The sequence below is a fragment of the Electrona antarctica genome (assembly GCF_951216825.1).
Source record: "Electrona antarctica genome assembly, chromosome: 8".
Lineage (NCBI taxonomy): Eukaryota > Metazoa > Chordata > Actinopteri > Myctophiformes > Myctophidae > Electrona > Electrona antarctica.
In genome coordinates, this window is record NC_136789.1 from 25,713,763 (window position 1) to 25,739,642 (window position 25,880).

The 25,880-nt window shown below is 44.6% G+C and overlaps 1 protein-coding gene across 1 annotated transcript in view; it reads left to right on the top strand.

The window, feature by feature from the left end:
• Window positions 1–25,880, top strand: part of LOC306928680 (cell adhesion molecule DSCAML1-like) — a gene marked incomplete at its 3' end in the record, with an annotated part of 90,780 nt that overhangs the window by 33,813 nt on the left and 31,087 nt on the right. The window contains 4 exon segments of the mRNA XM_079508950.1: window positions 20,609–20,755; window positions 21,601–21,879; window positions 23,352–23,627; window positions 24,788–25,084. Coding sequence (XP_079365076.1) covers window positions 20,609–20,755; window positions 21,601–21,879; window positions 23,352–23,627; window positions 24,788–25,084 — 999 coding nt within the window.

Here is a 25,880-nt window from a genome sequence, read left to right on the forward strand (position 1 = left end):
ATTGGGTCTAACCCAGTAACACGCCATTGGGTCTAACCCAGTAACACGCCATTGGGTCTAACCCAGTAACACGCCATTGGGTCTAACCCAGTAACACGCCATTGGGTCTAACCCAATAACACGCCATTGGGTCTAACCCAGTAACACGCCATTGGGTCTAACCCAGTAACACACCATTGGGTCTAACCCAGTAACGCCATTGGGTCTAACCCGGTAATGATTTTACTTTTCATTTACTTTTGGGTTTCTAGGGCCTCCAAAGTCATAACCAATATCTCAACCTTTTGTAAAATGATGTCTGAGACAACAAATTAAAATGCATTTCCCCCTTTTAAAATATTTTAGATGGCTGTCATCCCGTTCAATATGTTTCTCCGCTCTCCAAACTTGAACAAAGTGGTGAGATTTGTAGCTTTCACCAACCATCACTTTGTCTGTTGGTCTCTCTATCACTCTGTCTGTCTGTCAGTCTGTCTGTCTGTCAGTCTGTCTGTCTGTCAGTCTGTCTGTCAGTCTGTCAGTCTGTCTGTCTGTCAGTCTGTCTGTCACTCTGTCTGTCTGTCAGTCTGTCTGTCACTCTGTCTGTCTGTCAGTCTGTCTGTCTGTCAGTCTGTCTGTCTTTCTGTCAATCTTTCGCTATGTCTGTCGGTCCAAAACATTTGATCATTGCCACAATACAAAAACATTGATGGACAATCCTGTGTTCTAATATTGGCTGAGAAGGCATGAAACAAAGTAATGTTTTAATATGGATTTGAAAAGACATGGCGGACTTTTTAATGCTTACTTTTCATTTGTATTTATTAAATATGTAGTCTTACTGTACATCCTACAGTAGGTAACTCACAAATGTAACCTCTAATCAAACCTTTGCATAACAATAATGTATCACTTGCTTGTTTTCTTTTTCTTTTCTTTTTTCCTTGGCGCTAGCTCCTATATACAGCTTTTCGTCCCGTCACGTCTCACATTTGCCATTGACAATGAAAGGAGAATTTACGTCATATGTATAGACGAGCAAATCGGGTAAAACAATCACATACATTCAGTTGTCATCTTACATGATCATGATGAAAGGGGTTTTTAAAACATTGTATCATCATGGTTAAAAGACAGGGCTCCATCTTGCGCCACCAAATATGTTTATCCCTAAACATATTTGCCATTTTTTACTATTTTGAAAAACATTTTTAAATAGTTCAACTAGCCGATCTACATCGAGACATTGTGAGCTTGTAGATCGGATATTTGAACTATTTTAAAAGGTTTTTTAAAATAGTAAAAAATGGCATATTTGTTTAGGGATAAGGGTTAAGGGGTGGCACAAGATATAGCCCAATAACATAAGTTGACAATATTAACAATATTAATTCATGAAGAAGTATATTCATTTTTTATTGGATGATGTACGACGACAAGAGCGCCCCTCACTTCACACGGGTGTGATTTTGTTTTTAACTTGCAGTACTCATCAACATGTACCCACTGCTGTATCTCTGATCAGAAGCAGCATCTATAGCCTACAGAAAGTGAAAGCAGGGTGGCATCACATCACCCACGGCTTACAGGGAGGTTAGAGGAACCCATGTCTTAGGGTACAGGGTTTATGTGGGCTTGAGGTTAAGAAATAGGATTTGTGTAAAGAGGGTTTACTCCAGTACTTTTTTCCTGCTTTCCTTTCCTTTTGTTTAGGCTAGCTGAGGGGGATTATAGAGAAAGGAGATTACAGCAGCTTCTGTTAGGAAATGGTGCTTGAGGAGCGAATGCTTATTATTTAGTCAGTGGTTAACAACTGAGGAAGACCTACACGGTAAAATCAAGAGTGTTAAATTAACACTGAGAATGTACAAATGGAACCAAATGGTGCAGTTTGGCCGCATTTGTGTCTTTGTAGAAATATCAATTAAGGTCAACAAATTAATTATTCCATCGGTTCTGTCATTGCTTTAATCAAGATTAAGGCCGGTATCAGCTACATTGTGCATCTGAATTTATTCAACGCACGCTGCTTTCATGCAAGATGTAACAATACAATGAATGCGTCGCACTGCGGGACTCCTTCCTTATCATTGGTTTATTTAACAGGCTTATCTAGTCTCAAACACAACCCAGGGTTTGTAACCATTTGTCCAGGGACAATAGAAGACATGACCAGGGTTCAAAGCAGATCCCTGGTGGTCATCCAAGTGCCATGTTCCTACATGACCTCTCAATCAGACCTATTGATCTGTCTGTCTATTAGCTGTTCAAACACACATAAAGGCCATATCAACATGGCAGACCTCTGATTGATTGGAGTGGGCGGTGAGGCTGAGAGGAGAGAGAGAGAGAGAGAGAGAGAGAGAGTGTGAGTCAGAGAGAGAGAGAGAGAGAGAGTGAGTCAGAGAGAGAGAAAGAGTGGGAGACAGTGCTTCAGGGTCAATACTATGTGATGTTGTTTTTACAGCTGGCCTGCTAGAGGGAAGCTGTTGTGGAGAGTCATGAATGGCAAATTCACTGCATCTTTCTCTCCCAGCGATGGGACGTTACAATGCATTCCACGGGACTGTGGGCCAGATTTCGCCGGGTGTTGCAATACATGTGACTGGGCCTTGCGGACTATTTCTGGGGAACCGACCTTGCCAACCAATCAAAGCAGCGTACCCCTGAAAACCGAACCAATCACATCGTGTCATTCAAACAGCCACTAAGCTTCTGTTTTGGTCCAACGGTCATTAGACTGACAACCTACCTCTATCCCTAACCTAACCATAACCGCAAGCACGGGAGCAGCGCATGTTGGAGCGGTAGTCCCACCGTTGTTCCCGCATGTCGGACTAATGCTCCATTGGAATTGCGTCCGGATCCCGACACATGTTCTTACTGACTGAGATGTCTAAATTAGAAATGAATGATGCATTCATTAAATGGTTGCAATAGACTGGATTTAACTGTGTATAGGAAGTTAAGGTCATGTGTTCTGTTTTGAACCTTGTAACTCCGTTGTCATTACAGTGTTTGGCGATATGCAATAAAGGAATGCTACAGGTTCCTATAGCGCCCGAGGATATTTTGCAACTAGAGTTCAGGCCACCACGCGGCCCTCACACCTACATCGCACCACAGATCTGACCAATATCTGAGTCATAGTGTCGGGAGCTTTGTCAGAGTGCCCATCTGTCTGTCCCTTTTGTGCCCATATGATCTCCTTATCTGTCTGTCTACCTGTGTCCCTTTTATGATGTCATTTGTACATGTCCATACCCTATTGGCATGCCCATATATGGGCATATTGGTTGGATGAGCGGTTCTGGACAACCACATATCCGAACAACTTCTGCGGCGGTCACCGCACTCTCTGGAATCCTTGTCGATGTGCAAGCCAAGTCGGTCGGTCTCATATGCACATGGCCATTATGTGCATAGCTCTCAGATCTGTGGCTATATGGAGGCACCGGGAGCACACACGTGTATTAGATTGTGTTGCACAGTGCGCTCAGTTCTCTATATCCCATCCTGGGCGTATCAGGCTTGTTTATGGTCAGTATAGTCAGTGACGTGGGCGTGTGGTGGTTCTGCCTATGGGTGTATGGGGTTTGTTTATGGTTATCTGAGTCAGAGTGACATGGCCGTGGTCTGCTGGCCGACCCTCACCTGACTCTGCCAGATGGGGCAGCAGAGAGTACACTGGGTTCCCCCCTCCTGCTCCCATCTGGGAACTCTCAGGCAGACTTGATGCCTGGCCACAAAACGGGCCAATCAGCGGCAGCTAGAGGCGGGATCAAGGCAGCACTGTGTATGCCTTGATCCCTTAAGCCAATTTAAGGTATTTAACGGTATTTAATAAATCAATCAGTTAAATCAAATTAACTTTTGTTTCATTGAATAAGTTACAAAAGATGACTTTAAATGTTTATAATTGAATCAGGCCTTCACTTTTGTTTCTGCTAGTGCCACATACAGCAAGTAGGTTGGCTAGCTGCTGGTGGCTGCAGTAGAACTAGTACGCCAAGTTAGATTTTTTGCTCAATGTAAAAGCAATGTACTTTGCATTTGACTCAATTTGATGCTATTATACATTGCACGATATACAACATCTTTATAGCATTATTCTAAAGTTATCAAAGGAATATAAAATATCTGGTATAACACAGGATATACAGGCCAGGCCAGTTAACCCATTCTAGACGGGAACCCCTTTTGGTGTTTTAACTAAGCATTATGTTATGCTTTAGCTATTGAAAAATAGCAGACCTACAAGTTCATAGCGCGCCACTCGGTGGCGCGCTATGAACTTGTAGATCTGCTATTTTTGAAAAATCGTAAAAATGCGGCACAAATCTTTGAAAATATATTCTTTCAGAAGACTTTTTTAATTTCGACGTCAGGCCTTAAGGCAGGCTTAACCTCACATCACCAGTCTTCCCACAGTACATGGTTTCTATTTACTGCTCAGTGCTCAGATCCCGTCTTGGGCCCGCCTGCTGTATCTGGACATTTCCACACACACATCGTTGCTGTCGGCAGAAACCTTACATCTCCATATTTCAACGTTTTTTAATAGATGAATGGCCTTTAATGTGACACCTTGTGAGCTTGTAGATCGACTATTTTCACTGTTTTGTTTTGTTTTTAACCCATTTTGACCTGAGATCAGATTCTAAAAACGTCTTCTACATCCTGACAGTTTTCTGATATGTTTCTATGTCAGTGGTTCTTTGATTTTTCAAAAATAGCAGACCTACAAGCTCGTAGCGCGCCACTCGGTGGCACGCTACGAGCTTGTAGATCTGCTATTTTTCAATAGCTAAAGCATAACATAATGCTAACACCAAAAGGGGTTAAACTAAAGGTGTTGGTGTTGTCTGTGCTATCGCTGTTGTTGTTGCTGAGGAGGAGGAGAATGAGAATGAGAATGATGATGATAAAGAGAACGATGAAGAGGTTCATAAGGGTGAAGAGGCGGAGAATGATGAGGAGGATGTTGAAGAGGAGAATGATAATGATGACGAGGATGAGGATGAAGATGATAAACTACACTGAATCATCTGATCAGCCTGATGTGGACTAGTGACGCGTATTATACAGTGTAGCATGAGAGGTCATGTGGCATCGGTCCTGCCGTCCTGCCTTGGACTGTGTGTGTGTGTGTGTGTGTGTGTGTGTGTGTGTGTGTGTGTGCGTGTGCGTGTGTGTGTGCGACTGTGTGTTTGTGGTTATATGCACAGCCTGTATGTTGGGGGCCATGACACTCCTGTGCCACCAACAGTCTAATAGGGACGGACCAGTCGGCTCACTCAGTGCCACTAATGCAGCTCACTGCCCCAGGCCATGGGGGCTAAGCCAGGACACACCACAACGCCCCCGTACTGTACACGTAACACACACACACACACACACACACACGCACACGCACACGCACACGCGCACACGCACACGCACACTATCTCTTTCTCTGTCTGTGGTTGCCTCTGTGGCTGTCGGTAAATCAAAACCATGTGGAAAGGGCAAATGTCCTGCCACCGGGGGTTTGTACTGACTGACTGACTGACTGAAGTCTGGGAACGTCTGTGTTGTTACTTGAACTGAGGATGTAGTAACAGCCTCTGTGTGGACATCATTGAACTGAGGATGTAGTAACAGCCTCTGTGTGGACATCATTGAACTGAGGATGTAGTAACAGCCTCTGTGTGGACATCATTGAACTGAGGATGTAGTAACAGCCTCTGTGTGGACATCATTGAACTGAGGATGTAGTAACAGCCTCTGTGTGGACATCATTGAACTGAGGATGTAGTAACAGCCTCTGTGTGGACATCATTGAACTGAGGATGTAGTAACAGCCTCTGTGTGGACATCATTGAACTGAGGATGTAGTAACAGCCTCTGTGTGGACATCATTGAACTGAGGATGTAGTAACAGCCTCTGTGTGGACATCATTGAACTGAGGATGTAGTAACAGCCTCTGTGTGGACATCATTGAACTGAGGATGTAGTAACAGCCTCTGTGTGGACATCATTGAACTGAGGATGTACACAGTAACAGCCTCTGTGTGGACATCATTGAACTGAGGATGTAGTAACAGCCTCTGTGTGGACATCATTGAACTGAGGATGTAGTAACAGCCTCTGTGTGGACATCATTGAACTGAGGATGTAGTAACAGCCTCTGTGTGGACATCATTGAACTGAGGATGTAGTAACAGCCTCTGTGTGGACATCATTGAACTGAGGATGTAGTAACAGCCTCTGTGTGGACATCATTGAACTGAGGATGTACACATGCAGTAACAGCCTCTGTGTGGACATCATTGTGAGAGTCTAACAATGGACAAAGTTAAAACCAAAACATTGATGGTTTTACGATGTGTGATGATTATGTGCAGTGTTGACCATCACAGCATTTGAACGGTATGGTGATTTTGACCACAGTGGTACGTGGTTGCACACGTACAATACAGGGCGTGTGTGTGTGTGTCTGTACGCGTGTGTGTCTGTGCGTGTGTGCCCCCCCCACGCACACACACCTCTCCTGGGACTCTCATTATCACTGCTGTCCCAGATGTCACCAGGCACATGAAGCACACATCATGAATAATGGAGTCCTATTTCTACATCTCTCCACACATTTTCTCTCTTTCTTTCTCTGTCCCGAGCTTCCTTCCCTCTGATGTTTCCACTGATGCTTAATCTCCTCGGCCTGCCCCTCGGTCCAAGACGCGGTCCATTTAGCTCTTATGCAGTGTTCTTACTCCGGTTCTGGTGGGTTTACGAGAACATGACATTCGACACAGCTACATCTACTTTATTCATGTATTTGTTTCGTACAAATCTGTTTGCTCTCAAAATGCTATTTCATTTCTGCTCCCCCCCCCCCCCCCCCACCACCCTCTCAGTGAAGGCTGGGGGGCCCGTGTCCTACCCCCCCCCCCCCCCCACCACCACCCTCTCAGTGAAGGCTGGGGGGCCCGTGTCCTCCCCCCCCCCACCACCCTCTCAGTGAAGGCTGGGGGGCCGTGTCCTCCCCTCCCCCAGTGTTTACTGTTTAAAGTCACACTGGGCAAATTGGGACAGAGCAGCTAGTGGGGCGGAAGATAATATGGTCCACATGCAGTGGAGAAAGAAGATGGACTCTGTCTGTCTGTCTGTCTGTCTGTCTGTCTGTCTGTCTGTCTGTCTGTCCAGCTCAAACCTTCCTCTCCTCTCTCTCTTTTATCTTGACCACTTTTACAATGCCCTTTCACTTGCTCCTTAATGTGTGAGTCTGAGGGGAGGAATGCAACAGGGAGTGGATGTGGATGGCATGGCATAGACAGCAGATACAGTGGCGATGTGTCACTGTGGTTGTGTGTAAGTGTGTGTGTGTGTGTGTGTGTGTGTGGGGGGGGGGGGGCTTGGGGGTTGGGCATGATTGAGGGACGAGGTAAGCGGTCAGAATTGGTTAGGAAACAGGACCACGGTTGGAATTGAGACGGTGAAGCGTGGCTTTTTAATGAAAATATGACAGAGGCTGCTTTTCCATTCTCTCTCTAGTCCATCCCTCCTCCCCATGTGCACTCCCTTGCGTTTCATTTTTCACAAATGGGGACACGAGAGATAGAGAGAGTGAACAGAATGGATGAGATGTTGTATACATGTAACTGGCAGTGTGACTTGTGCTCTGCCTGAACTGTTTGGACATGGTGTTAACAAAGTGTCTTTTGTGGAGGAGACGGAACAGGGGTGGGCTCCTGTCGCAGGATTACTTGTGTTCAGTTGCGCCAATAAAACCTGCTTTGAATGTGAATCGAAAAGGAGTTAAGAGGGCGCCATTCATAGACGTTAAGTAAGTGTGCAGCCGAACAAAAGAGAGAAAAGTGTACATGCTTAATTGCATGACACCTGCTTCTACTTGAGATTTCAATGTAGTCACGTACGTGACCATTTCTGGTCCACTTTCACACTCTCAGAATTAAATTAACACTGAGAATTTTACTGTGCAGGCGAAACACCCCCTTTTTTGTATAACCGGTTGAAAAGACCCCCTTTTTTGTATAACCAGTTGAAAGGAAGGGGACTCCCTGCCCCAACCCTCTCCCTATTTTCTTCGTCCTTTATCTGGTTATGGTGGCCATGTTTTCAAAACCCCAATACGGGGTCCTTTAATCACTTCCAATCTGCAAGCTCACAATGCTTCGCATCGCAACATATTTTCACTTCTTTTGACGATTTCTTTGATTTTTATTTATTTGTTTTACTTGGAGTTTTCATCGAGGGGACAATTATTTTAGCACCTTTCATTTCAACAGAACAGATATGATAAATAAACATCTATGTAAACACTCAAAAGTGTTATTATTTGAACTGTGGTGAAAACCGGGACAATTTTGTCAGTGAAACCAAGATATTTTAGTGTTTTAGAGATATTTGTCGGGACGTACACAGCTTGAAACCGGGATAATCTCGGCCTTAACTGTGACGTCTGGTCACTCTATACCATGGTCTCCTCTCCTGCTTCATTTCAACGTATCCCCGTCCATCCTTAATATGGTTTCTGGCAGCCTGGTGTTTCTGACCATAAGCCTATCTCACAGAATTTCCCCGCCCCCCTAAATACGCCCCCTTTCGGGGTTAGTGGTGATAGCGTGACGTCACTCCATAGACACTACATGTTAACCGAGGTAATTTAAGAAGTCTACAACTTTTGTTTTCTCAAGTTAAGGTTTGTTCTATCTGTTCGACCTGATTTACCATCTTGTTTGCTTCATAATAATATTGGTCTGTCACATTTTTACATTAGAAAATGTACTTAGATTCTCCAGAGAAAAAAACGTGTAAATGCTCATGTTAAAGACACCACTATTTACCGGAAGTGGGCGTGGAAAGCGGGCTGTGAGATAGGCCTATTGGGCCAATCAACATGTTTCAGCAGCTCAACACTTCCTGTGTTAGCTGGGTTGATCTCCAACCATATAGTGCTCAGTTTTCCTAGCGTTCATCATGTTTTCACAGCATGGAAACGCCTTTCTTGTCCTATTTTAAACTTGGTGTGTGTGTGTGTGTGTGTGTGTGTGTGTGTGTGTGTGTGTGTGTGTGTGTGTGTGTGTGTGTGTGTCACATGGCTGCATTTGTGTGCACAAGGCATATTGTAGCACTGCGGAGAATATCTCCCGAATATGCTCACTTCCTTTATTCTTCATGTCTCCGTGACAGTCACTGGTCTTTGATCCATTCTTCCTCCCCCTCTCTCCTCACTTCTCTTTCAAATTCCCCTCTCCAGCTTGCTGTTGAGCACGAGAGGCATATCGGCGTGGTATGGAAAGTGTCATCTTATGTCGAAATCTGAATGCCACCTTTTAGTTTAGGATCTTAGTCTGGTGTAATGATCTCGATATAAAGACCTACTTACTGTAAGTTGACAATAATTTGTCAAAGCCCAATGTTTACTCTACTTTGATTTGATTTGTGTGTGTGTGTGTGTGTGTGTGTGTGTGTGTGTGTGTGTGTGTGTGTGTGTGTGTGTGTGTGTGTGTGTGTGTGTGTGTGTGTGTGTGTGTGTGTGTGTGTGTGTGTGTGTGTGTGTTTGTGTGTGTGTGTGTGTGTGTGTGTGTGTGTGTGTGTGTGTGCGTGACTGCGTGTGCGTGTGCCTGATTTTATACTTGGGGTGTTTCACTTCTGAGGTTGCCTGCAGTTAAGTAGTTTAGAAGAAGAAGCTGCAGGAGGAAATGGCGTTTCTATGACTTACGGTTTGATTTTGCACATTTGTGGCACCTCACCCCCCTATTGTCAGAACTCAGAAGTGAAGTTAAAGCGTGTTTGATATGATTCTAATTTGGGGTTCATTGGATGTTAAAAATAAGAAAATAAGATACAATAAATTCAAGAGATCCTTGCGTGATTGTATATCTTCCTCTAGAGGTGGGACACGGTCATTGTGTTGCAAGTCCCAAGCATGTCTCAAGTCTTTGCATTCAAGCTCGAGTCAACTCCCAAGTCAAGACAGGAAAGTCCCAAGTCAAGTCCAAATCGTGAACGTTTTTTTTTTTTGTTTTTTTTTGTCAAAATGCCATTTCAATTACTAATAATTATGTAAAAATATATACAAATCATGAGCAGGGGTCATCACCGAATACCGGCTTGTTTATGAATGTCTAACCATAGAGTAAAGTGGTCTGGTATATGCTGGGTACCAAATATATGGGTACCAAAACCGGGTCCAATAGGTCTGGTACCTCCCGGACTGGATCACGACACTGATTTTGGTGCTTCATTTTAAATACCAGAGCTGTCTATTTGCCCCCCGGAATCACCACCACCGCATGTGCAACTAGTAAACAACGTTAACTTGCTCTGACAGCAGAATGTAGGCTACCGTTTTGAGCTTGTTAGCTTAAACACATGTAGTTAAAAAATACCTAAAGCTAACCGGTATAAATGGTGTGCCTGCATCTCACTTGAAAGGATTCCAACACTGTGTGTGTTAACGAAGTCCACACCCACAACACCAGAGGAAGTGCAATGAACCATATACAACCCAGATTCGGCACAAACAAGGGACTAAATTCTTTTCGCTCCTATGCCACCAAAATGTGGAACGCCCTACCAACAGTCATTAAGACATGCGAATCCCTTGACTCCTTCAAAACCACTCTCAAAGGGCACCTACGGACGGCTGCAATTCGAAACTGGCCTCCGTAAAATCTGAATCCCCCCCCACCGCCCACCCCCTTTTCCCCTCACTGTATATTTTTCTTTTCCCTTTTTACCTCCCTTATGATGAATTCCTGTTCTGTTCTTTGACTATATAGAAGTGTCTATTTGTACGTCTCTAAATGTTTTGATGAATTGAACAAGGTGGACCCTCTTGTAAACAAGTGTAATGCTTAATTGGGTCGTCCACTCCCAGTTAACAGTCTTTGTATTGAGTTTGTGCTTGAAATGTACTGTAATTCTGCAAACTCTTAATACATATTTCAATCAATCAATGGGACATGCAACATGTACAAGGGGATACACATAAAATGTAATGAAGCATCTGGCAATGCACAGGATACAGCTAGCAGAGCCATCCACTCTAAATGGTAAATGGTGCATTTATATAGCGCCTTTACCCTTTATCCAAGGCGCTTTACATAGATTGTGCATTACATTCACCCATTCACACCAAGCAGCACATCAGGAGCAATTAGGGGTTCAGTGTCTTGCTCAAGGACACTTCGACACTAACTCTGGGGGAGCCTGGGTTCGAACTGGCAGCCTTGCGGTTACCATCCAGCCACACTCTGTGTGGACTCGGAGTATAATGTTAAATAATAATTAATAATGTTCAATAATAAGAGGTATGGTGGTGGAGTTGCTTGCAGAAAGTTGCCGATCTACGAGCACAACACAATAATGTGTATCGCTTCTCGGCCTTTTGGCTAAGATCAAGTGTAGTATCTGTTTAATTATGTGTGACATGTTGTGAGCCAGTAGTCTTAATGTTGGTTATTATGAAGTTTATTAATAACCAACGCAGTAAGCATTCACAACGTCATACTACGTCGATGCCCATTGGGAACGATACCTGTTGGGAACAAAGCATTTTTATAGCTTGCCATTTTGTTTTAAATGTAGTGTTCCTGTTTCTTAGATGTTTTTAATGATGCGATGCTTCTTATTTTTTATCTTTTGCACTTGCTCATTGTAGAACTTTGAGATTCTGACGAATGTAAAGTGCGTTATAAATAAAATAATTGTATTATTATTATTAATGTCTTTACAACTGCCCATCAATATATAACTACTCCGCAATTAAATAGTTTTCACCGCCTCTCATTAATCTCTGTTGGGAATTGTTAATTCGTCCAAAAGTTTTAACGCTTAAGAGCCTTGCCTCAGGTCTGCATACCACCTTCTCTCCCAGCCTATGTACCCTTGAGAAGGAAATGTCCTGTACTGATTCCTGGGGGTCATTTAAATTGTTGCACATGAAATCTGTTTTTTTTCCCTCAGTTTTGTCATTGTCTCTCAGTTAATTCCAGAATGTTTTTTCTGGGATTTCTGATATTGATCCAGATTCCAGACCAGTGGTTTTCATATCAAGGACCATTATCTATTCGGCATTTGTGTCACAGACCACCATTTCATGAGCCTCTCACACCCAACATTTGTCGAGGGGCGTTAGCTCCTCCTATATCCATCGTTTGGTGTCTGTCCACAAACTTTGTCCTACACAAGCATTAAATTCCCATTGACAATGAATGGAGAATTTTACGTCATAGTGTTTGAGCAAATACACAGTGTCTATTTTACGTCATGATGATGTACGATGTATGGGTGTGATGTTTTGTCGTTTTTGTCTACAATTTCATGCTGTATTGATGTGGTACCATAGGAGAGATAACAGGCAAAGTTCGCAAACGTTGATTAAAATTACATTCTCTAATTGTGTAAACTACTTGTAAATTTACTGATGCAGATGTTTAACAATAATGTTACTCTTGGGAGCGTAAAATTAAGCCGTACATTTCAGAGTGTTGTTCTCCTACCTCAGATCAATTTGAGCTTGGCTGAGTTCCAAACGTAGCCTCAGGTTGCGGAGATCTTTCTGCAGACGACCATATTCAACTTGCCAAGTCTCATTTATTGATTGCGTCAACCAGGATATTTCCACCAGGACCCTTTAGGTCAAGGTGCTCCTCATATTCAAAGATGGCTTCATTTTCCACTTGGCTTGATATTGTCTCTCAATTAAACTTTCTAGGGCCTCAATTGATTGATGAATCTGATGCATCCAGTTTAATAGATGTAATCAGAATGTTTTATTTGTTGACCAAGCGAAACGTTATAAAAGCAAAAATCACACCCGTGTGAAGTGAGGGGCGCTCTTCATCATCGTACATCATCATGACGTAAAATAGACACTATGCCTATTTGCTCAGACACTACACGTAAAATTGTCCATTCATTGTCAATGGGTATTTAATGTTTGTGTAAAACGGAAATCTACACTAATAGCGATCATTATTATTATCGGAATGACTATTTCGCGAGAGTTTTGAGAAAGCACTCACTGTGGATAACGTAAACAAAGCTGTACATCTGTGTGGAGGGATGATTGATCTGCAGTTGGCTAATAGTTTTTGTTAGGTGAAGGCCGTAGTGCAACTTTATCACATTCACTTTGGCAGGCCAATGATGTAGCTTCACTCAGTCAACATTTGCATGTAATCATTGGTCTTCTCAGGTGCAGCCAAAAAAGGAAAATTAAGTGTGTGTGAAGTATAACGTTAATAGTGACTAATAGGGTAAAATTCTGTTTAGAAAAGTTGCTGTAGGCCTACTAAATGGAGATTGTCTAAAGCTTTTAGCTCTGAGCCTATTATGCAAGCCTGTCCTGGTCTGGATAACATGTGTGTCTAGGTGAGTGAGTGAGCGTGCGTGCGTGCGTGCGTGCGTGCGTGCGTGCGTGCGACGTGCGTGCGTGTATTTAACTATTTATCAGCTCCAAACTTCTTGTGCTTGCCACCAGTAAGCCAAGGAAGCAACTTTTTCAAAGTTTTATATCATTTTTTAAATGTGAAACTTGGATTTATAGTGCTAGTCGATGTTGGGCTGAAACTTTTCCCAAATATGACTTCATATAGTACTGACATCATAGAGGACTGATGTCATAGATATACTAACCACATGAAGTCCCAGATCCACACCGTTACGTTATTAGACTCATAGAATTAGCGGTGGCATGCTTCTGCTTATGTACATTGAATAGAATAGTGGTAGAATAGAACATAGAACATAGAATTAGCGGTGGCATGCTTCTGCTTATGTACATTGAATAGAATAGTGGTAGAATAGAACATAGAACATAGAATTAGCGGTGGCATGCTTCTGCTTATGTACATTGAATAGAATAGTGGTAGAATAGAACATAGAACATAGAATTAGTGGTGGCATGCTTCTGCTTACGTACATTGGAAGTGCTGCCTGAAAAACTACTGAAAATAAAGCGGATGCCCCCCAACCCCAAACTATTGCTTTGCCTTTTGCAGTAGCGTAAATAAGTCCTGCTGGAAATTAAATATGTAGCCTATTTTAAAGTATACTTTCGTGACTGGAAATGCCAAACAGCAGGACATGACAAACATCACAAACAGCTCAGCTATAGTGCAGAACTTTTATGAGGAAGAATTACAGACTCGTTGTAGCGTTCAAATATTGTGGAAGAGTTGTCTGGCTTAAGAGACTCTCTATCCGGTCACATGACTATATATATATTCAATTTATTCTTTACCTGGGGCACAAGATTGGAATAAATTACCCCAGGGTAATTTATTATAGACTATCTATCTATCTATCTATCTATCTATCTATCTATCTATCTATCTATCTATCTATCTATCTATCTATCTATCTATCTATCTATCTATCTATCTATCTATCTATTTCGCTTGTGCTCTTGTGTGCTCTTGTGTGTGTGTGTGTGTGTGTGTGTGTGTGTGTGTGTGTGTGTGTGTGTGTGTGTGTGTGTGTGTGTGTGTGTGTGTGTGTGTGTGTGTGTGTGTGTGTGTGTGTGTGTGTGTGTGTGTGTGTGTGTGTGTGTGTGTACGCGCGCGTGTGTGCACGCATGTGTGTGTATACTATATACATATATATAGTATACAATGTACAAATTTCATTGGTTGCTACCTCTGCTTCCAGTGGCAGTGTTTTATTTTTAGCTGAATGCCACAATGAGCATATGATGACATTCACGTGACCTTGATGGTTTTACGATGCGTTGTGTTTCGTAATAATGATTGTGGAATGGACCAAAGTAAAAAGTAAAATGGGATGGGAAAGCAACAGCGAGAGGGGCCCTAGCAACAGGGAGAGGAGGAGGAAGAAGAAAGCTGGAGAATAGAAGGGAGGGAGGGAGGGAGGAAAAGATGCAGAACATCAATAAATAATGGCCCCGCTGAGGAGCTGGAAATATGGGCCTCGTTATCTGTGTGCCGACGCCTTCATTTGCATGTGAGAAAACGAGGCTGCTACTTACAGAGACACACAGACAGACGTACGTGCATGCAGACATGCTCGGACCCACATATACGTGTACTGATACGTGTATAGTCTGTATACTGTCGATATACAATTAATAGATTCCCTTTATTTCTTTCATTTCTTTTCCCCTCACAAATATACTGTATACCTCCATTGTTTTCCTTCTCCCCTTCTTATGACAATAATGGCAGAGTGATAGGTTTGTCCTGTTGCAAAGCAAGAGTCTATTGGATAATGGATACTAAAGACAGTCAGACAACAACTTCATGGGATTACATGTTGCTGATGAACATGCATCATGCTCTCATTTATTTCATCAACCGCTATCTTTCTCTACTGGCAACTTAGCAGCGCCCAGGGGCACTTGGGGGTTAAGTGCCTTGCTCAAGAGATCACCAATAGTAACTAATGTGCAAAGGAACAACAATTACTCACATTCTCTCTAGCCATATTTACAATGCATACACAGCAACTCTGGAGTGTTAATGTAACTCACAAGTATTCAAGTTAATATAACACTCCAGTCCTTTACTGTTTATGCAGAAGGCAGAAGCCTCAATCTACTGTAGCAGTCACATACCTGTTCTTCTGGCTGCCATTGACCTATGATGCTGAAGCTCAGAAATAGTGTATTGTGCATGAGCATTATTGTAGTGCGGCAGCATGTGGCTCAGGAGGTAGAGCGGCCATCTTTGAATTCAAAGGTTCCCGTTTCGATTCCCGGCTCTTCCTTGCTACGTGCTGAGTTGAAGTAACCTGACTCCGCCAGATGGGGCAGCAGAGAGTACACTGGGTTCCCCCCTCCTGCTCCCATCTGGGAACTCTCAGGCAGACTTGATGCTCCGGCCACAAAACGGCCTGGCCAATCAGCGGCAGCTAGAGGCGGGATCAAGGCATACACAGTGCTGCCTTGATCCCGCCTCTTGAGCAAGAACCCTATAACTGCTCCCAATGAGCAGGTTGATGCCTTGCATGGTTTCGGTGTGTGACTCGATCCTGTAGGTTTACACTTTATAACATACGATGAATTAGAGTATTAGACCGTTCCTCACCCAGGAGTCAGCCCACGTCCTTATCCAGACAACATGTCAAAGCTTGACTATTGTAACCCCCTCCTTACTGGCCTACCGGCATGTGCACTTAAGCCAAAATTCTCACATGTGCTGGCATTCAAAGTAAGGTATGGCTCCCCCATATCTTGCAAGTCTGATTGAACCCTACAAACCTTCCCACGCACTCAGATCAGCCAACGCAGGGAAACTGGAAGTACCTTCATTAAAAACGCCGGGACAATGCTCCACACGTACCAAACTCTTCTCCCTTCTGGCTCCAAAACTAATCAGAACTGCAGCCTCACTCCCAATCTTCTGCCGTAGTCTGAACACCCACCTCTTCAGACTCCATCTTAGCCCATAGCACTTGCCCTAGCCTCGACGACCTTACAGGCGTATGCAAAGGCTCAACTGATGTAACTTAGATAGCATTTTATGTAGACTTAGATAGCATTTTATGTAGACTTATAGCATTTTATGTATAGACATAGCACTATATAGTATATGTGCATCGTTTCATTATATAGATATTCCACTATTACGTTCTTAGTTTACGTATATTCATGATAACTACTTTTTGTTCTTGCTTAATGTAAATCGCTCTGGATTAAGAGCGTCTGCTAAATGCCTATATTGTAAATTGAAGTGTGAAGTGCTTTGGAGAAAAGTGCTATAGTGCTATATGCAGTCCATCTAAACATCATCCATCTAAACATCATCCATCTAAACATCATCCATCTAAACATCAGCTCAGTGTATTCCATGAATTAGAAGCATGAGGGTTATGCTGCGTTCACACTAGCTGCGACAAAAGCTTTACAAATCGTATAGTTGTCAACACTCTCACCGAGTTTGCTGTTGAAGTGTTACACCATGTAAAGGAATAATATGGTATATTAACGCCTGAGGGAACCACTTAACAATAAGAAGGACATTTTCTTCCATTTATGGAACGGAGCAGGAATTGTGTCGCTTCACTGCGTAATTGGAGCGCTGAAAAAAGTTGAAGCCAGCGAAAAGTTTTTTTTGTGTCCATTGAAAATGACTTGTAGCCTGTTGCTTTGTTGGCGCTATAGTTTGAATGCAGCATTGGCATGCATTGCATGTGTGCTCTTCACATGGCCAGTGTTGCCATGCACGCTTATTATGGGACCATGGGCTTGTTTTTCTGGAATGTCGCTTGCCGGTTGCTTGTTTCACAAGTGTACTGTATATAGTTGCTTATTTTGGTTCCAACTGTTAAAATTATTGTTCTCAAACATTTTCATGTCCTGGATGCCCAAATTAATATGTATTTTTCCCTTACATATAAATGTTTTATGCCAGGGAGCCCTGCCCCGTACCAAATTTGTTTGGATGTTTTAAAAGTCTTCCAAATCTTCCACAATGTATTTCCAGATGTTTTTTAAAACAGCAGATGAGACACGTTGTGAGCCTGTAGATCGTCTACTTTCAAATAGCCAATGTACTGTATGCAGGTTTAAAGGAGCATTCAGTGATTTGGGTGATTTGGAAAAAACCCCGGTCCGCCCTGGTAACAAGATGTGCACATGCACACGCTCTACAGTGGGGGGAAGTACAACAGCATGTGCACCAAGGCCCGCCCCACTCGATCATGATTGGAGGAAGGCCCCTCTCATCCTGATTGGATGAAGGCTTTGCCACCCAAAGCCCAAACCGAAACTAGGGTTTTTTGACCCCAGGGGCTCACTGGGGACAGGGAGGAACTCCTTATATGGTCAGCACACTTTATAGTAGGGAGGATTATCCAAAAAATAAGAAAAAATAAGTGATATTTGAATTAAGTGAAATCACTGAATATACCTTTAAAGCGCTCATGTGGCCTATAATATACCTTTGGGCTTGTTTTCCTAGACTGTTTGCTTATTTCTCTCACAAAATCTGGCGATGCAATCTGGTGATGCAAAAACGAATCGGGTCAAACTCACTGCAGGTCACACACTGGTGAAGGCCTCACACCTCAATGAGCGTGCTGTCCGAGTTGGCAAGCTGTGGCAGACGGAATAGGTTGAACAAAAAGTGATCCCTTGTCCCTGGCGTGACCAGATTGATTCCTCCCGCCGAAATCATGCATGTTTCATGCAAGAGAGAACTGTTTAACAAGAAAACAAGAAAAACACAGTGACCATTAATCGTGAGACCTTCAGTGGGATAGCAGAATGTGGAGGGGCTTTTTTCTGCTGGAAAATGTGTACATTTCCCAGGAAACTGTTGGGAAATGTGAGGAATTTCCCACATTTCACATAATTCGTATTTTTACTGTAGCATAAGTGCATATTTGCTCGCGTGTGCGTGTGTGTGTGTGTGTGTGTGTGTGTGTGTGTGTGTGTGAGTGTGTGAGAGGCACATTGACTCTGTTTCTTCTCATCTTGTCAAGTCAGCAGGAATAAAAGCTGAGGGAGCGCAGTGATTTACTAATTAATATTTTACTCTGTCTTCCTCTCTGCTTAGAGACAGAGAGAGAGAGGAAGAAAAAGAGAGATTGTAAAGGCTAATTTATACCGTGTCGAACTAACACCCGTGTTGTATAAAAAACCCCACATACTGTATATCCAACTGAAAAACACTTATGTAGTTTTCGTCAGAGGACAGACATTCAGCGAGGTATAAATTTGCCTTGGGAGGGGGTGAGAGAGAGAGAGAGAGAGAAGCTGGGTTCAGATGAGAACAGATGAACAACACGTTTGGCTAAAGATAGATTCTATAAACACAGGCCGCTTGATCAGGTATAGTGAAGGAGATCATGTGATTAATCCTGCTCAGCAGATGGAATGAATGGACTTACCTCCTGAAGAGAAGAAGCATGGTTTTGACAGATCTATTCCACTACCCCCCCCCCCCCCCCCCCCCCCCCCCCTCTCTCTCTCTCTCTGTGTCTCACTCTACCAGTATACCCGATCCCCCTCCTCTCTGCCTATGGCATAGTGTTGTGACAGGCGAGTTGTCGGTGTTGTGGGAGTAGCGATCTTAAAGTACTCATTATCCCATAAGGCTTCATTCTGGGGTGCATACAAAGGCTGCAGCGAAATTGCAGCCTGCGCTGTGACTCAGGTCATATTATGCTCCTTGTGAACACATGCACACACACGCGCGCACGAGCACACGTGCGCGCACACGCACACGCGCACGCGCACACGCACACACACATATCCCATATAGAATATAATAAATATAGAGCCTGTGAAATATCCATCGTGATCATCAAACAGAGTTGGTGCGTGTGTGCGTGTGTGCGTGTGTGCGCGCACGGGTATGCTCCTAAACTGACATGTGCTCATTACAAAAGTGCCCCTGCTTCTCTCAACCCTGTGTGGTTCTTTCTTGCCCTACAATCAACGGCCCTGTCAGTGTTCAGGTATAGTTCCAACCTGAAAATAGGCCAGAGCCTGGCAGCTCCCCTCCCACACACACACACACACACACACACACACACACACACACACACACACTGCACACACACACTTGAACCTTGGCTTCATGCTATTGATCTGCTCGTCACCACCTAATCACTGTGTCATGAATATGGTTATTAAATACGAAGAGGAAACTTCATTTGTCCCTGGACGGTCGCTCTCTTGCTGAAGTGCTGTAGAATAGTGCACGTATACAGCAGCCAGATTTAAAGATATTTTTTGTGGCTTTCACCTTTTTTGTAGAGGGATAGAATCACACTAGGCTGACAAGAAATGGGCAGAGAGATGGGGGGGTGACACACAGTAAAGGACGTTGGGATCGGGAGTCGAACCCACGGCACACTGCCAGACTGGATTACCAGCCAAGGTGCCTGGACCGCTGAGCCACGGGCCAGGCCAGCCAGATTTATACTTGCTTGGACAATGGCTTTGCACACCCAAAATAGCCGATCTATACAAGCTCACAGCACGCCGTGGTTTGATGCATTGAGAGCCTGTAGATCGGCTATTTTTGGCTGTAAGTAAGATCCCGCTGGGGAAATGTAGGCGCCAAAGACAGTACAGCAGTTAAAGACAGATTTCAGGGCAAGGAACAAAAGTACAGTATCCATGAATGAAAGTAACTGACTTAAGTAAAAGTATCAATACTGAAATGTAGAACTACTCCGTTACAAGTAAAAGTCCAGAATTAGAAATGTAATTAGTTAGTTTCATTTATTGTCCACTTGTGGAATTTTGTCTTCGGTCTCAAACAACAGTAGGCTACAAACAAACAGCAACAACAACAGCACTTACACAATTATCTTCATGGCAAAAATGCAGTACAACAGTGGCAAATATACAAAACAAATCTAGCGAGACGTGGTCTAGTGACATTTTTAGTGCCTTAATGGCATTAGGAATGAAGGAATTTTTAAAGTTGTTACGGTTAGCTTTTGGTACTTTGTACCGTCTGCCAGAGGGAACTAGTTCGAACTCCCTGCAGAGTAAAAGTATTGGCGTCAAAATGTACTTAAAGTACCAAAAGTAAAGTCTACCTTAAGTACTAAAAGTAGAAAGTACTCATTTTGCAGAATGTCCCATTTCAAGTTTTAAAATGTACAGTATAACAATCTGGGTTGATTGTGTCTCCTGTGCAGGTAACAGATTCTCCCTGACGTCCTTCGGGGCGCTGTACATCTCGGACGTTCAGAAGGAGGATGCTCTCTCGACCTACCGCTGCATCACCAAACACAAGTACAGTGGCGAGACGCGGCAGAGCAACGGCGCCAGGCTCTCCGTCATGGGTGAGAGGATTGATTGCTTTTGTTTTATGATCAGGTTTTTACATGTGCAGGGCAGAGCGCGCAAGTACTGCAATCGGCTGGGTATGTATGTCGGTGTTGTCCAACCCTGTATGTCGGTGTTGTCCAACCCCGTATGTCTGTGTTTTCCACCGGCCAATAAGGGACCACCATTCTTGATGACGTAACTAAGGTACGTTTGGTGATCAGCTGGATATGTACAGTATGTATGTATGTCGGGGTAAGAATGGTGGTCCCTTATTGGCTGTTGATGGTGACGTAACTAAGGTACGTTTCAAGGTTGGTATAAGGTCAATAACGGGTCTAAAGGATTTAGAACAGCAGTTGTAATAGACATTAGTTAGTAGCAGTACTTGCGTGCTCTGCTCGCGCACAAGTAGGCCATGTATGGCCTACCTGTGTGCAAGGCACAAGTTGGCACCTCGACAGAGTGCATTTCTAGTGGTTTCTGTCGTTGACAAGCTAAAACAGACAGCTTTGTCTTCCACCCGGATCAAGACAGAAAGACGATTAGAGAAGATTATTACACTATTGACCACATGAACCCTAACGTCCCAATTCTGGGGCCAACACAATAGTTCCACAAGGCATTGTGAGCTTGACTGTTATTATCTATTTTCGACAAAGAGATTTGGTGTTTAGGCGGAAAAGGAGCGAACCTAGACTGTATACTGTATAGAGCCCGGGGGGGACACACCGGTTTAAACACAGTATAAGGTTTTAAGTATAGCTAAATGTACACAGAATGATGTTCCCAGCAAATTGCCTACTCAGTGTTTACCGACTATGTCCAATACCAACTCCTCCCTTTCGTTGCTTCGCCTCAGACCCAACAGAGTCGTCCCCCACCATCCTGGACAGTTTCCAGGCTGGGGAGGTGTACGCGGGCCAGAGCGTGGAGCTGCCGTGCACGGCGGGCGGCTACCCCAGTCCCACGGTGCGCTGGCTGAAAGATGGACGCCCACTACCCTCGGACGCCCGCTGGACGCGGCGGCTGACGGGGCTCACCATCAGTGACCTGAGGCCGGAGGACAGCGGCAGCTACGCCTGTGAGGTCACCAACAGCTTCGGCTCCAAAGAGGTGTCCGGAATACTGCACATCATAGGTGCGCGAGCATAATGGTCACCTCGGGCTCTCTCTCTGTGTGTGTGTGTGTGTGTGTGCGTGTGCGTGTGCGTGTGCGCGTGCGCGTGCGCGTGCGCATGCGTGTGCGCATGTGCGTGTGCGTGCGCACCTTTTAAAAATCACATCAGACCATCAGTACAGTTCATCAGTATCAGCATCTGTGTCTGCACGGGTGCACAGGCAAGCCAACACACCTTTTCTCATTTGCAAGTCCTGTTTGTCAGACAGACAGGCAGATAGATACAAACAGACACCATTTCCTTATGGTCTGAGGCATTACAGACTCATGTATAAGTCACACGTTAAAGTGTGTGACAAAATGTATGATGCCCTATCATATCAGGTCACACTGAAGAAGGCAAGGGCAGTAATTCAATGAGACTGAATCCTGAAAAATGCTGCCAACGCCATTCACATCAGAGACGACGAGAGGAGAGGAGGGAGCAGAGGAGAGGAGAGGGGAGGGGAGGGGAGAGGAGAGGAGAGGGGAGGGGAGGGGAGGGGAGGGGAGGAGAGAGAGGAGAGATCAGACATCAACAATAAGTGCTGAAAAGAATTGAACATTATCTACCACACAATAACACGACTATAAGAGAGTCTGTGATAAACCTACACTGTGTGGAGAATAAAGAGATGATGAGAGAGAGGGGGGGGGGGGGGGAGAGGGGGGGGAGAGAGAGACACAGAGAATGAACTGAGTGGCGTCAGGCTTTGCCAGTGGGCACATCAGAGCCGCACACACTGTGACTCTGACAGGGTGAGGGGGGTTGAGGGGGGTTGAGAGGCACAGAAATGGCCCCCAGCACTCACCACCAGCTGCCTTATTGCTCACTGACATTTATACACACATATGCATACTCTCTCTCTCACTTTCTCTCTCTCTCACTCAAAGACACACACACACACACACACACACACACACACACACACACACACACACACACACACACACACACACACACACACACACACACACACACACACACACACACACACACACACACACACACACACACTTAACAGACTTAACAGAGATATGAAGAGATATATCTCCAGCTGTTTTTTAATGAGTGCTTTGAACTGATTGAGTCACTGCTGATTGCTGTTTCTCTCTCTCTCTATCTCTCTCTCTATCTCTCTCACTCTCCCTCTCTCACACACACACACACACACACACACACACACACACACACACACACACACACACACACACACACACACACACACACACACACACACACACACACACACACACACACACACACACACACACACACACACACACTAAATGCACACACTAAATGCATTTAGACATTTTAATATAAATTTATAGTATGTATGTATTTAAAACAAATTTCAAATATTCTGGACATATGTATTTAGATGTGCTTTTCTAGGTAGACATATACCGTATTATGTATACTTCATTTCCCACCCTCCCTCTCTTCTCAGACCCGCTGCGAGTGACGCTGTCTCCCAAGAGCCTGAAGACGGGCATCAGCAGCACGCTGTTCTTCACGTGCTCCGTGGAGGGCACCCCGGAGTACGCGGTCACCTGGTACCGCAACACGGAGCCCATCGTCTCCGACCAGCACATCTCCATCCAGGGCTCGCACAACGACACGCTGCAGATCACCGCCGCACAGAAGTTCCACTCCGGGGCCTACCAGTGCTTCGCCACGCGCAAGGGCCACACCGCCCAGGACTTCTCCATCATCCTGCTAGAAGGTATGTGCTCAGTACAGGGACCTGAGTTGAAATGGAAGTCTATTCCAGGCTGTAGGCCCATAGAAGCCGAAGGCTGCCTCACCATATTTTTTTGTAGACGTCAAATGGGCAATGCCCCCATGCCTTTTTTTACCCGTCTGTATAAAACAACTGCCCTCTCCAGACAACGAATGCAGCATTTACTATATGGTGAAAGAAATGAAAATGCGTTCCTCCCCTTTCCATGCCATGCCGGAAGGCAGCATTCAGGAGAATTGTTTTTTTCCCCGAAGTCTCCTGAACTTGAGCGCAGCATTTTGCGTTGAACTAATTTGTTTCGAAATCCACGTCGTACACTGCATCTCCAGTAGCTGTAAAGAGTGCAGGGTTGAGCCTCTAAAATAGCTGATCGCTCTCAAGCTTGTAGATCTGCTATTTTCGCTATTTTTGTCCAAAAGTGCACCTCTTACGGGATTTCAGCCCCTGCCTCTCTAACACTCTCTACACCTGCCTGACCAAGACAACGTGTGGGAGTATATGTATGTATATTAGTATTAGTATAGTATATGTATGTATATTAGTATTAGTATAGTATGTGTATGACAATTACAAATATAAGCTGCCGATGAATTGTCCGCTATTTCTGCTATTTTTAAAAAATGTTTGAAAATGTCTGGACATTTTTCAACATGGAAACGATTGACAAATCATTGTGATTATCTCAAATAATTGCGTTTAGGCGATTATGTGATAATTGTGACTACGTATATGAGGACGGGAGGGTGTTGTATGAGAACAGACGACACGTCTTGGGAGCGTCCGGGGGGGCTCAGGGACTCTTAGAGTTTGGGGTTCCATTCTACCATGCACGGTGCCTCTCGCTCGCCGAAGCACTCCAAACAAACACTATTGGTCATGCTCATGGGCGGGAGGGCGTTCCCAGTTGCTGCACTAGCCTCTCCTACAGGTCGGACAGGTCGTAACACCCTCCCAGTGAAACGTATCCGCTGTCAGGTTCAAAGCGGCTACACACTCCCCAAACCAAACGTAGGGGTAGTAGGGGTTGGCACTTGGCAGTAAACAAGGACGACGTGAGCTTCTAAAAACTCTCTCTTTCTTTTCATTCCTTCGTTGCTTTCCTTTCCCCTTCCCACCTGCCCTCCTTCCTTCCCTCGCTGCAGACGGCACCCCGCGCATCGTGTCCTCGTTCAGCGAGCGCGTGGTCAACCCCGGCGAGCCCTTCTCCCTGATGTGCGGCGCCAAGGGAGCCCCGCCCCCTTCCATCACGTGGACGCTGGACGACGAGCCGGTGGTGCGCGACTCGGCCTACAAGACCAGCCAGTACACGCTGTCGGACGGCCTGACGGTGTCGCACGTCAACGTCAGCAGCCCGCTCATCCGCGACGGGGGAGTGTATCGTTGCGCCGCACGCAACTCGGCCGGTGGCGCCGAGTACCAAGCGCGCATAAACGTAAGAGGTGCCTGTCTGCTTTTCAATATATACGCGCACAAATCACACCTATATACAGTACACATACACACACTCACACACTACACACACACACACCTGTACTTGTACGTTGGCACACAAGGCTAGTGATATAGATAACTGTAAATAAAGTATACACTCAAACAACACAGCCACATCTGTCTATCTATCTATCTGTCTGTCTGTCTGTCTGTCTATCTATCTATCTATCTGTCTGTCTATCTATCTGTCTATCTGTGTATCCATCCATCCATCCATCCATCCATCCATCCATCCATCCATCCATCCATCCATCCATCCATCCATCCTTCCATCCTGTCTGTCTATAATGTATGTGTGTATGTCCTTCTGGCTGGCCCTATATCCATCTGCCAGCGTTCATCACTTTTATTCTGACAAAATATCCGTTCTCTCTCTCTCTCTGTTCCAATGTCTCCTCAAGTAGGCCATGGGACAGTGTAGCAGAGGGTAACGTAGAGGCACACGGCATCCACACCATCACATAGAATTATACTGGCTAGGCTTAACAAACAGTAACAAATATCCACAGTCTTCCTTCAGCGAAGGGAGCATAACTAACCTCCCTCTCCAACCCCCTTCAACTTCTACCCTCTCAACCACTCTGTCCCTGAACCTTTACCTTTACCTTCTACCCTCTCAACCACTCTGTCCCTGAACCTTTACCTTTACCTTCTACCCTCTCAACCACTTTGTCCCTGAACCTTTACCTTTACCTTCTACCCTCTCAACCACTCTGTCCCTGAACCTTTACTTCTACCCTCTCA